Raw genomic sequence first — 12,282 nt, 5'->3', positions numbered from 1 at the left:
GTGTACATCTTTGAAGGGCCAACCCAGGGGATTTTTAGCGTCCACCATACGCTGTTTGGCCTGTTAATATTTATTATATACCCACGTGTGCTGGGATGTGGTGGCGAGGACACGCCCGGTCCCTGTCCAGCAGCCAGTGGCTGGATTTGGCATCAGAGGCCGCGGGAAGCGGGGCTGGGAGGCAGGGCCAGGCTCTGGGAGGTGCGCTGGCTGCTCTGCAGCAGTTTCCCCGGAGCGTTTGTCGCGGGCGGAGCGCACGGGGGTCGCCGCGGTGGCCCTGGGGAGGCTGACGGGTCTCCACGTCACCCTCGCGCTTCCTGCCCTTTCAGGCCTCCCCGGCGTGTGGCTGTGCCGAGCACAGAAGCGTGTCATCAGCATACATTATCTCTTTATTAGCTTGTTTCTCCGTTTTGGTTCTGAAAACACCCCGGTTTGGCCTAATTGCGGCTTCACCGTGGTCCACAGGCAGCGAGGGCTCGGCCGGGGGAGCCGGGCCTCAGCCCCGCAGGATGTTTCTTCCTGCTCATCTGCTCTGAAGCTGGACCATTAGCTCCGAGGCAGGCATCTCATCTCTCCAGTGGCTCGGCCTGTTTCTGGGGAAAGGAGGGCCCAGGGTGCTCGGGGGAAGAGAAGCGGCGTCTTCGTGCTGGGTGGCGGGAGACGTTTGTCCGCATCTGAGGCAAGGGCTGGCGCTGGAGCCGTTTTACTCCGAAATAATCTAACTGTATTCAAAGATAATCTGATGTTATTGTAGGAGAGTGTATTTCTAATAAATTCCACTTGATCTGGGCGAATCAATTCAGGCGGCGCATAATTGAGTCTGTTAGCGAGGACTTTAGCAAGAATTTTGCAATCAGCGTTAATTAAGAAGATGGGACAATAATTTGTGCATAATTCCAGATCTTTTCCTGGCTTGCGAATCACAGTAATAAGAGCGATGCTCTGGCTGGTGGCGGGAGACTGTCATTAGGTGCTGATTTATAAGTACTTAGAAAGGTTTAATTTCATTTTGCTTCGAGCAGGGACTCCCTGCCCCCACACTCTTTGCTCAGGGTGTGCGGTCGAGGTGGCTGAGAGCTTTCCTTCCTATCTGTCCCTGTCGTCTGACCTCCTGCTTCCCATCTCTGCTTTCATTCTGCAGCCAAGCACCTCACTCGTTCGTCCGCATTTTTCTTAATAGTCTTATTTGAAGTCAGGGACTCATGTTATTGACGCTGTGTGTGCACATGTGCATGTCTATGTGTGTGCATGTGCATGTGTGTGCATATGCATGCACGTGCACATACACGCACGATGCATACGTGTGCATGTGTACACACATGCATATGCATCCACGTGCACATACACGTATGATGCGTGTGTGTGAGTGTGTGTATATGTAATGCAAAGCCAAAGGGGTGTACACAGCTGCAGTGGGGACGTATTTTCACGGGTCCTCCTGCAACACGTCTCCGGGTGGGTTGGCATCAAGAGCCCTTGACGACAAGTCAGGAACATACCCGGTGAGCCTGCCGCTCCTGGCTGGCTACTGACCAGTAAGGGAACCAATGTCCCATCTGTAAAATGCAGTCAGAGGATGAGACGCAGGCATCATGGGACACCAGGAAGAGCCCTGGATTCATGCCTCCTACCAACTGTGGGCCTCAGGTGTGTAACTCAACCTCTCCGAGCCCCATTCGGCCCCTCGGGAGACACACATTGACTACAACGACTCCTTTCTCTGCCCCCACTCAGGCTCCGGCCAGTTCTCACATGCTCTGGCCGGGGGGCTCACTCTCCCTGACAGTCAGACAGGGCTGGCCCTGGGCACGCCGCTCCTTATGTGGCATGACAGAGCTCATAAGCCAGTTTCCCGCCAGCTTCCCCGCAGTACCTTCTCGGCCCAACTGGCCTCCCCTGGAAGGCGGGGCTGGTCCACACAGGCCTCTGTGAGGATGCACCGCCCCTGCGAAGGCCGCAGGGCTTTGTTATCTCTGCAAACACAAGGTGTCCGTCCTGCAGTCCTGGCTAGTCCGATTTGTAAGGACCCTGAGAGATGGCCCATTAGAAAAAAAAAGTTTTAATTGATTTTTTAGAGAGAGAGGAAGGGAGAGGGAGAGAGAGAAACATCATGAGAGAGAAACATCAATCGGCTGCGTCCTGCACGCCCCCTGCTGGGGATCCAGGCAGTAACCCAGGCACGTGCCCTTGACCAGGCATTGAACTCGCCACCCTTGGGTGCGCAGGCCGTCATTCTAACCACTGAGCCGCACTGGACAGGGATGGCCCATTTTTTTCAATGAGGAAATTGAGGTTCAGAGAGATGGATTGGCAGGTTCGAGTCCACACAGGTGGTGGTGGGATCAAGGCGAGAAGCGGGTTCCCTCGCCCCTATTCTCTTGCGGTTCCCAGGACGCCACAGTCCCGGAGCCGCCAGCAGCGCGCATGCTCCGTCACTGGTGCCAACGAGGCCTCTGAGGCGGCAGCTGTGCTCACCTACCCGGCACCTCGCTGCTCGGTGTGTCCGGGCGCAGGCGCTCCCCACGGACAGCCGAGGAGCAGTGGCCGAGGCCCTAACGTCGGGGCCCCTCAGCGCCGGGCCTCGGGCGCTGGATGGGTAAGAAGTCGAATTCCGAGAACCCCGCTTCCGGCGCGCACATGCCCATCGCGTGTCCCCCACACTCACGCCCACCCACCTCGCTGCTGGGCGAGGGCTCTTAATAAAAACCCAATCAGCATTTCTCCAACTTGCCTGGGTGCTCCAATACCAAACACGACACGGTGCCCTGGCTTTCCATTCAGTCAAGAATCCACAGGGCACCTTGACTTGTACCTGCCGTATCAGCCGCACAATCCTGGACGCTGGCCCCTTAATAACGGCAACTGGCAATCAGTTGTCCCTTAAGTAGTTTGATTACACTGGTTACCTAATTGTGCAGTCGATGCCTCTGGGGGCAGGAATGGTCTCGCCACCCCTCCCCCAGCGTGCCCCCCCCCCCCCGTGTTCTCGGTGGCAGCGGAGCTGATAGGCACTGCAGAGAGGCCAGGACAAATGACACAGCTGTCACTGATATTAAACGGTGAGACTCGGCCTTAGCAGAAAGGAGAATTATAGTTTTCTGCAGAGAGGCCAACCCCAGATGCGGCTGTGGAAAGGCAGGCTGTGCCCACCGAGCCGAATGGCAGGAGCTCGGCCGCCCACGCCGGCAGGGCACCCAGGGCCTGAGCTCCCTCTCAGGACAAAGGCCTGGGCCGGGAGCTGGATACCAACGAGGGTCAGGCAAGGGCCTTGCCCTTGAGAAGGTTGTGTTGGGGTTTGAAATATCCGGTGGGTATAAAAATCAGCCCCGCAAGGCCGTGTGCTTCGGTATCTAATGCAGGCTGAGGGTGAAGGCAGGAGGGGAGCCTGCAGGCCGGTCAGCAGGGGGCCTCCCGGTGCAGGTGGCCCGGTGCCGGGTCTGGAAGGATAGGGGGCCTCGGTGAGCAGAGGGGGTGCTCATACGCCCGGGAGATTTGGGGCAGCCCTGGAGGGGAGGTTCCAGTTGGCATGGGGTGGGCCATCCCGGGCAGCCCCCAGGTACCTCACAGCAGGTTCCTCACTCAGTCCAGAGCTAGCGATAGACCTGGGTCAAGACTGACACTGTGGAGGGTACATCTGACCAGCTAGAAAACAGCACAATTCAGCTACAAGTAAATCTCAGGCCAGGGAAAGTATTTTCAGCAGAGACGACAAAGCGATTTTACATATATGTCGTGTGAAGAATTCTTACAAACATGATAAAAAAGATACAAAGAAATGGGAGCTGTTGCCCAAGGATGTGAGCGGACAAACCGAGCGTGGAGAGGTCTGCAAAGGAAAACAGCCCCGTGGACAAGACTTCGCCCCAGGCGGTAGAGGAAGGGCGACGGGCAGGCGTGGACGACAACCGGGGCCCACGTATTGAACCTTGAGATTTAAATACCAACACCCCTCACCCGCAATGTCCAGGGTGCGGAGAGACACAGGCCCTCTCGGCCACAGGGAACAGAAATCCTTTCGGAACACAGTTTGGAAACTTTTCTATCCCTGTTGCAGAAACACACTCTCAGGAATTTATCCTAAGGGTATAGACACAATAAGAAAAACGTCCTATGAATGCAAATAAAGACGCTGGTTACAGTGTTACCGGGAGTAGCAACAATGTTACCGGGACTAGCAACAATGTACACAGATTCCCTCCTGCGGGTTCCTGGAGCATTTTGTGATGAGTCACCCCAGTAGGCGACTGAATTAAGACAACTCTGCAGCAACATGGAAAGTGCTTCAGGTGTAGTCGGAGCGCCCAGGGCTCCCACCTGCCTCTTGAACCACCCTCCCTGCCCCCCCAGGAACGGCCGCCCGTCGAGCACGCGTGGTGGGAAGTGTAGTTTCAAACAGGAGGCCGGTCTCTTACCTAGGAGCGCCCCGGGGGGCAGCTGGGCCGAGGGGTCCTTCATCCAGTCGTCGTTGGCCAGCTCTATCACGGCGTCCACAGGCCTCACCCGGGTGCAGATCAGGGCGGCCACCGTCGTCTCGTCTCCGGCGTCCAGCGCCGACTTCAGGCTCCTCACCAAGTCGCAGCCGAGCGGGTAGTCGGGGAGGCGATCAGAGCTGGACATTGTAACGGCGCCCGCGGTGACCAAGCTTCTTGTTTCCTCAACTGCGCCCTGAGTCGGCTCTGTGCCCCGGGGCGTGTGGGAGGCTAGAAATAGAAGCAGGCTTGGGTTACAGCCCGTGGGCGGCTGCCAGACGCCCTCCCCCGCCCTCCTGCGGGGGACACGGGCTTAATGTCCCCGGGGCCCCAGTCCCGACTGTTCCAGAGACGGGCAGGAGACGCGCTGGTGAGGGGGTGGGACCAAGAGGGGACAACATTTGAAACGGGAGTTCGCACAGGTGTTGTTAAACACTGTCTCCTTTTTAAAATATGTTTTATTGATTTTTAGAGAGAGAGGGAGAGGGAGAGGGAGAAACATCATCGATCGGCTGCCTCCTGCACGCCCCCTACTGGGGACTGAGCCCGCAACCCGGGCATGTGCCCCGACCGGGAATCAAACCGTGACCTCTTGGTTCATAGGTCAATGCTCAACCACTGAGCCACACCGGCCGGGCAAACACTGTCTTCTTTTAGCGGCTGTCCCCGCACCCCTTAGGGCTGGCAGCTTGGCTTAAAGCCATCGATTCCGTGACCCGTGGGAGCGCAATGCCCCCCACGTTGATTTCTGTGCGTTCCTGGGGGTGAGGGGGCTTTTTTCTCACAATCTGTGTGTCTGATGGTCCTGGGCTCCCCTCTCCCCATGTCACCCTGGGCTCAGAGCCCAGGTGCCCCGGCACGTCCCTGTATGTTGTGGTGACCTGAGGGGCCCAGGCTGCGCCATATAACTTTTAAGAAATTAATATACTTTGGGATTCCTTTTGAACTGAAATCCCTTTGCCAGGGAACATCGTGAGAGCTGAAGGTGTGCGCAGCGTTGATTTGACACATTCACCTGTTGCAGCGTGATCGCCACGTAGTTAGCCGGCTCCTCCGCCACCGCCCGTGGTTATCATTTCCTTTTCCTGGTGGGAGTAATTAAGATCCGGCCTCTCAGCAAGCTTGGTGTTTATAGTACAATATTGCTCCCTATGATCCCTATACTGTGCATTAACTCCTCAGGACTTATTTATCTGCCAGTTGCAAATCTGCACCCTTACAAATGTCTCTCCTGTTCCGCATATGGTTTTTGTAGAGCCCCCTCCACCTTGCACCCCAATCTTACCACCTCTCCCCTTTCTCAGGTTCTCTCGTCTTCCCTTGTGATGGTTAATATCTGTGCTCAGATATTTGGGCGAACGTCATTCTGGATGTTCCTGCAAAGGTGTTTTTGGATGGAATTAATGTTTAAGTTGTGGACTTTGGGTAAAGCAGATTACCCTCCATAATGTGGGTGGGCCTCATCCGATCAGTCGAAGGCCTGGAAAAGACAAAGACGATGTCTCTGGGCCTTTGCACTTCAACTATAGCTTTTCCTGGGTCTCCAGCCTGCTGGGGTGCCCTATGGGTTTTGGACTTGCCAGTCTCCACAGTTGCATGAGCCGATTTCTTAAAATAAATCTCTCTCTATAACACTTCCCTCCTCCTCTCAGCTCCCATGTGCAACTTTGCAGGTCCTGCCCCAAACACTGACACTTTCCGCATCATGTCTGGCACCTGCATTCGGGGAGCTGGCCTTGGGTTCCTACCCAGCATCTGTCCCCCTTTTTCCTACCTCACAGAGCCTGGTTTTTCTTTGCTGTGACAACGTGCCTGGCCCCTGGTGATGAATCATGTTGACTTAAGTCAGTAGTATTGGTCCCAGTCTCCTTGGCCGGCGCCTCCATGCCCCAGCCTCCCCGGCACCCCGGTTCTGGCCAGTGAGAGTGGGCGTGGCCCGCTCGGTGCCTGCGGGGAGCCTTTTGCTTTCCTGATGGAAAGGAGAGGATGTGGCTGGCACCTCTCTTTCCCTTTCTTCTTTCCTTGGACATGGACATGATGTGTGGAGCTGCGGCAGCCATATCATAACCATGAGGTGACAGACTTGAGATGAAGGGTCAATACACTAAGGACAGTGGGACAGAAAGAGGGGGAGAGATGGCTCCTCGATGACATTTCTGAACCTTTGTCCCGGTTCTGGGCTGCCAGCCGCCGGGCTTCTTGTCTCTATTCCGGAGCACTGATCGCGTGTTTTCTGTGACTCGCAGCTGAAGGTACTCCTGGCTGATCCAGGTATTGTGTTCACGCTGCCACTAAAATCATGGATATGTCCTGGCTTTAGTCTAGAGAGAGGCAGAACAGATGCTCAGACTGTGCTAGAAAATGTGAGTTAACCCCCGGAGTTTTCCATGCTTTGGGTATTGGACTCCTGCCTCCCATGATAAAGTCTCACCGATGTCTCAAGGACAGCAGCCAGCCCCAGGGTCCCCGAGTGGAGGGGCGATGGCACCCTGGTCTCAGGTCATCAGTGAGCAGGCAGCCAGGGCCACTTGAGGGACTGACTGCCTTCCAGTGCCACCGGGACTGAAAATAACCCCAGGCAGAGACATTCCTGGCATCACTGGCCGCGGACTCTGCCGGGAAAGGAGATATGAACCCGCAGGCTCCGTCTTCAGTTCAGGCGTTGGGCCAACTTGCCAGGAGTCTGGTTGGCCTCTGGCTCTTTCTCTGGCCAGAGAATGATGGGCGTTGAAAGAAATCTTTGAACCTGAATTTCCAACCACAGATGCTTTGCAGCATCGAATGCCTCACATTAGAAAGATAATCTGACACGAGCACATTGGTGGAAGTACCAAGGGAGGGAGGGAGGGCAGGGACCACAGGAAAATGACCGGAATCCGGGTAAGGCAATTTAAAGAAATAAACCGAGATGCTTCGAGACGGCTGCCCAGCCCCACATCAGAAGGGGGGTGGAGAGGAAGCACTCGTGAGGCCGTTGATAAGATGACAAAGCCTGAAACTCCGAGCTCACTGATCTTAATTACCAGGCGATCCGCTGGGTGTTTAATCAGAGACGCATACGCGATGCTAATTATTCCGGCTAATTCTGTTATAATGCAATTCTTTATCAACCCTGCTATGTATAAATTAGGAATTGAAATGTAACTAACACAAATTATATTTAAGGCAACATGAATTTCTTTATTTCACTGTGAAACCTTCCAGGATCTATTTCTTTATCTTTTCTTGTCTGATTAGCTCCTGGCCCCCTCACCCCCACCCACCCGCCTCTGTCCTCGAGGGGGAAGGAGCCCAGCACCAATACCTCCCCCCCTTCACCTCTTGGAAATCTTGTATTTGACCTTCCCCTGCGAATGTCCTTGAAGGGTACGGAATACGTTTAAGCAATCAATGCAGACGGGTCCTGGCTTTCTCTGCGTCAGACGAGGTCGCATCCTGGTTCTGCCTTAATTTTTCAGTAATCATCGGAGGGAACCATAGTTCACGTATTTTCAGTGACACATTGATTGTGACTTATGTCAGGTTATGTTTACACGTGTGTTTGGCCAGAGGCCTAGTAGCACGGACTCCATCGAGAAGCGCAAGTGTTTTGCAGACGTGTCTGTGTCGTGTTTGCCTCCCACGAGGCCGGGCTGGCGTGGAAGTCGGGGAGCTGTGCAGGGCCCCAGGGCGTGCCGCTGGAGAGCCAGCCCTGGAACTTTTCTCAAGGGGATGCTATCTTACATGGGAGAGATTTTTTTTTAAAATATGTTTTATTGATTTTGAAGAGAGAGGAAGGGAGAGGGAGAGATAGAAACGTTCACAATGAGAGAGAAACATGGGTCAGCTGCGTCCTGCATGGCCCCTGCGGGGGGTCAAGCCCACGACGTGGGCATGTGCCCTGACCGGAATCAAACTAGTGACCTCTTCTTGGTGCAGGGACAACGCTCAACCAACTGAGCTTTAAAAATTCAAAACGATCGACCATTGTCTGCAGACGATACATGTGTGAAACCAAGTGAATCAGAGGAAAGATGTTTATTAGAACTTATAAAAACCTGCAATAAGCTCGCCCACTGCTCTCCCGAATGAGCCAAGTCAGTAGTTTTTCTGGATACCAGCGAAGTTAGAAAACTGGGCAACACAGAGGAGAGGATCCTGGGAAATAAGGGCATACAATGTTCAGGAAAGTCAGTCAGAGAGGAACGCCGAGAGAAAACTGCCTTGTTGATGGAAAACGCACGGCGGAGCCACAGTGATTCTCCACCTGCAACGGCGGCAAAAGGGCCGACGGGCGAGTGACAGGAGAGGCTACAGGAAGCTCGGAAACGGAGACAGGAAACAGGCCGAGGGTAAAAGCAGCCGCTTTTACCTCGCCAGGGGCGGGAGATGTTCAGGGAGTGGGGCTGGGATGGCTGGGAACCCACGAAGTGAAATCTGTCATGTTACGCGCCCGAAGTAGCCCAGGCGGCGAAAACATTTCAGTAATGACCAAGAAATCGTAGGCCCACCCCAGGAGGCCAGGGATACACATTTGATCACCTGGGGCTGGAGGAGGGGCCCCTCAGTGTAAAAGACGACAGACTTGCCCAAACACCAACTTTAAACTTCCGAGTGTCGGAAAGCCCTGGGAACGAACAGCTCGAGCCTTGTGAAGACACCACATGGACTGAGCCTTCGCAGGGTCGGCCTGCACCTGGGAGGCCGGGGGCTGAGCCTGCCCGACCCCAGGAGGCCAACGCCCGCGGGTGGGGGGGGAGCGAGGCGCTAAGAGGGGGATGGAGGCTGGAGCCGGAACCTACCTGCTGCTGGGGGGGAGGCCAGGTGCCCTCAGGGCCGAGGAAGTTTGTCCCGGGGCCAGAGTGGTGACGGAGGGGGTCTCCTGGAGCCTTTGGTTTGGGCGGAATAACCGTCCTTTGCTGAGAGAGGGGGAGGGGCGATGGGGCGGAGAGCTGGGGCCAAAGCGAAAATGCGAAGCACCTGCTGTGGCTGCCGGGCAAGGGGCCGACCCGGAGCAGAGAGAAAACCGGTGGGGGCGTTGAGCACCCATGAGCTTTGGGCACCTACGCAGAGGATGCCCCCCTCAAGCCGTCTGTTCTTCTCGGATATGTCCCCAAGGGCTAAGGAGAGACGTGGCCTGTCTCCCAGGTAACCCTTAATCCAAAGATCGTCCCGGGGAGCCCCCAGTGTAGGCTACAAGGGCTGGTGGGTAGGTCAGGGTTCCCGGTCCCAGGGCCAACTAGAAAAGGGGGCACAGTAGGGACGCGATCGGGGGGACGCGTGCCGCAGGCGCTGGGGAGGTGGCTTTTGTAGCGCCCGGAGGACTCGTGGGCGGTGGCTTTTGAACGGTCTTCAGGAATGGGCAGAGCTTGGGTAGGTAGAACGGCTCCCTCTCAGGCGGAGGGAGGAGAGTCAGCAGAAGGGTGTGGAGGGACCGCCGGGTGCGTGGAGCAGGCCAGTGGGACCGGAAGGCGTGGGCGTGGGCGTGGGCGTGGGCCTGGTGCCACGGGAGGGGGCCCCGGGTCCGAGCATAGGGTCCTAAATGCCAGGAATTGGATGTTGATGAGCAGCTGTCCAAGTTTTCAGAGGAAGCTGTGAAATGACCAGGGTGGTGTTTTAGAAATATTAATTTGGAATAATTTACAGAAAGGTGAGGAAGGGGCGCCCGGGACAAAGGGGAGGCTCCAGGTCACGGACGTCTAGAAAGGTGGCGACTGATGGCAAAACAATGGGATTAGAGGTCCGCGTGATTATGCATTTGAACGTCTAATTTTAAATCCAGCGCCCTAATTAAGCATAAATTATTTTGCCATTCAAATGTATTCTGGCTCGAAGCTCCCTCTCGGTGGGTGGTGAGAGGCAGGGAGGGCTGAGGGGAAGGAGCCACGCGTCAAGAATCGGAATTGTCTGCAGTTCCCGCTGAGGGGTCCCCAAGGCTCGCAGACAGGCCCCGGGGAGCTTGTCTTTCAGACCCTGCTGGGCGTTTGCCCTCCGGCTGCTCTCTGCCTCCTCGGGGAGGGTGACCTTTTGGATGTGGCTTGTCTCCAGCATGCGGGGGACAGAGCCCGCAGGGTCCTGCGGGGACACAGCGCGGCGGGAGGCTTCGTGGCCTGTGTTTAACGTAAACCCGAAGCTCAGTATCCCCAAGGATTTCCGGTCACCTACAAAGTCACCTTGGAAGCCAGGAGGCCAGGCCACCTCTGTGGAGGCTCAGGCTGCCCCAGGGAGAGTTGGGGGGACTCAGAAGAGGGAGCACAGACTGGAGGGGCCGCTGGCTTCGTACGAACACGTAAGAGCAGCGTGTGGCTGAGAGCTCGTGGCCCTGCCGTCACTGCTTCCCTGACCGATGGGCCCTGAGGTCACTGGCCTTGGCCTCCCCTGTTCCGCCAGCCGCACAGCACCACTGACGGGGGGAGGGCCGTGTGCCGGGAGGAACAGGGGGCTCACTCTCCTGGTACCTTGCCAGGGGACCTGGAGTTGCAGGGACCTGGGTCCCCCATGACTGACAAGAACATTCCCTGAGCGGAGTCCATCTCCCTAGAGTTTGGGACCACCCAAGGGTGCAGGTCAGGGCAAAATTGAGGGTTATTGCTCAACGCCTTCTCTGTTCCCAACACTGTAAGAAGGCGGAGAGCGCCTGGCCGGCGTGGCTCAGCGTTTGAGCATCGACCTAGGATCCAGGAGATCGGGGTTCGATTCCCGGTCGGGGCATGTGCCCCGGTTGGGGGCTCGATCCCCAGCAGGGAGCATGCAGGAGGCAGCCCATCAGTGACTCTCACCTCATTGATGTTTTCCTCTCTCTTCCTCTCTCTGAAAGCAATAGAAAAAATATCCTTGGGTGAGGGTTCAAAAAAAATAAAGACCTTCCCCGCGAAAAGGCACCTGCTTTGTGAGTGGCCCCTTTCCCCACCTTGTGAGCTCTGTCCCCTCCCAGGTTCCCGGGCCCCAGGCGGAGATGAGGCCTGCGGGGCGGCTCGGGGGACATCTCGCTGACCCCCCGCTGCCCGAGGCATTCTGGAGGCGGCCGCGGGACCCACATCTGTTTCAGCTGCCGGCACCCCGCCCCTTTGCGGAAGCTGGGCCCTGGGCTCGGGGTGATGCTCGGGGAGAGAGACCATTTGGCTCATAGAATCTTAGTGAGTTTATTGACCCAATAACGGCAGCAGGATGCCGGGCGGGAGCTCTGTGGCATCCCCCACCTGTTGCTAGGAGACCAGCTTTCAAGGGGATTTATTGGCCCCAATATACGAAGATCTCCTCCCAACATCTGAAGAGTCTCCCGGTCTGGCTCCCCCTTATCACCGAAACAATCTCCATTCCTTGGGCTTCACCGTGGCAACGGGAGGAAGGCTTTGAATCAACGCACCTCAGTCGGGGGCCCTGGCTCTTCCTTCCCTGGCCGGTGGAAGCCGTTAGGATGCAACGTTTCCAAGTTACATGTCAGTTGAGCTGCGTGCTTGCGAGCACGTGTGTGCGTCTGCGTGTGCGTGTCTCTCATGTCGATGTTTCTCTCTCCCCCCTCCCTCCCTCCCACTCTCTCTAAAAATCATATCCTCAGGTGAAGATGAACAAAAACCCAATTATTTTATTGTTGCAAGAACACGTAACATGAGATCCACCCTCTTGACACCTGTAAGTGTTCGCCGCAGTCTTGCTGACCGCAGGCGACCCCACCTCTGGAGGCTGCGGCCCTGAAGTGTAGGACTCTCACCCACCCCACTCCCTGGGTGCAGGGACTGGCCCGGCTGGGCCGCCTCCCGGGACCCACTCAGCACAAACAGCTGAGGCGAGGAGCCCGGGAACAAAGCGCCCGCGAAAGGCACGTGCTGAGGCG

At 56.4% G+C, this 12,282-nt stretch overlaps 1 protein-coding gene across 1 annotated transcript in view; it reads right to left on the bottom strand.

Annotated features, from left to right (window-relative positions):
- The window catches only part of ASB18 (ankyrin repeat and SOCS box containing 18), a gene marked incomplete at its 5' end in the record, with an annotated part of 34,132 nt that extends 29,515 nt beyond the window's left edge, over nucleotides 1-4,617 (bottom strand). Inside the window, one exon of the mRNA XM_081141770.1 lies at nucleotides 4,413-4,617. Coding sequence (XP_080997896.1) covers nucleotides 4,413-4,617 — 205 coding nt within the window. The remainder of the gene's footprint in view (nucleotides 1-4,412) is intronic.
- Between the last annotated feature and the right edge of the window lie 7,665 nt (nucleotides 4,618-12,282).

This window comes from Miniopterus schreibersii (assembly GCF_964146895.1).
Source record: "Miniopterus schreibersii genome assembly, chromosome: 7".
In the NCBI taxonomy this organism is placed as follows: domain Eukaryota; kingdom Metazoa; phylum Chordata; class Mammalia; order Chiroptera; family Miniopteridae; genus Miniopterus; species Miniopterus schreibersii.
The sequence above is the reverse complement of the archived record's forward strand: the minus strand, read 5'-3'. Positions and strand labels throughout refer to the sequence as shown.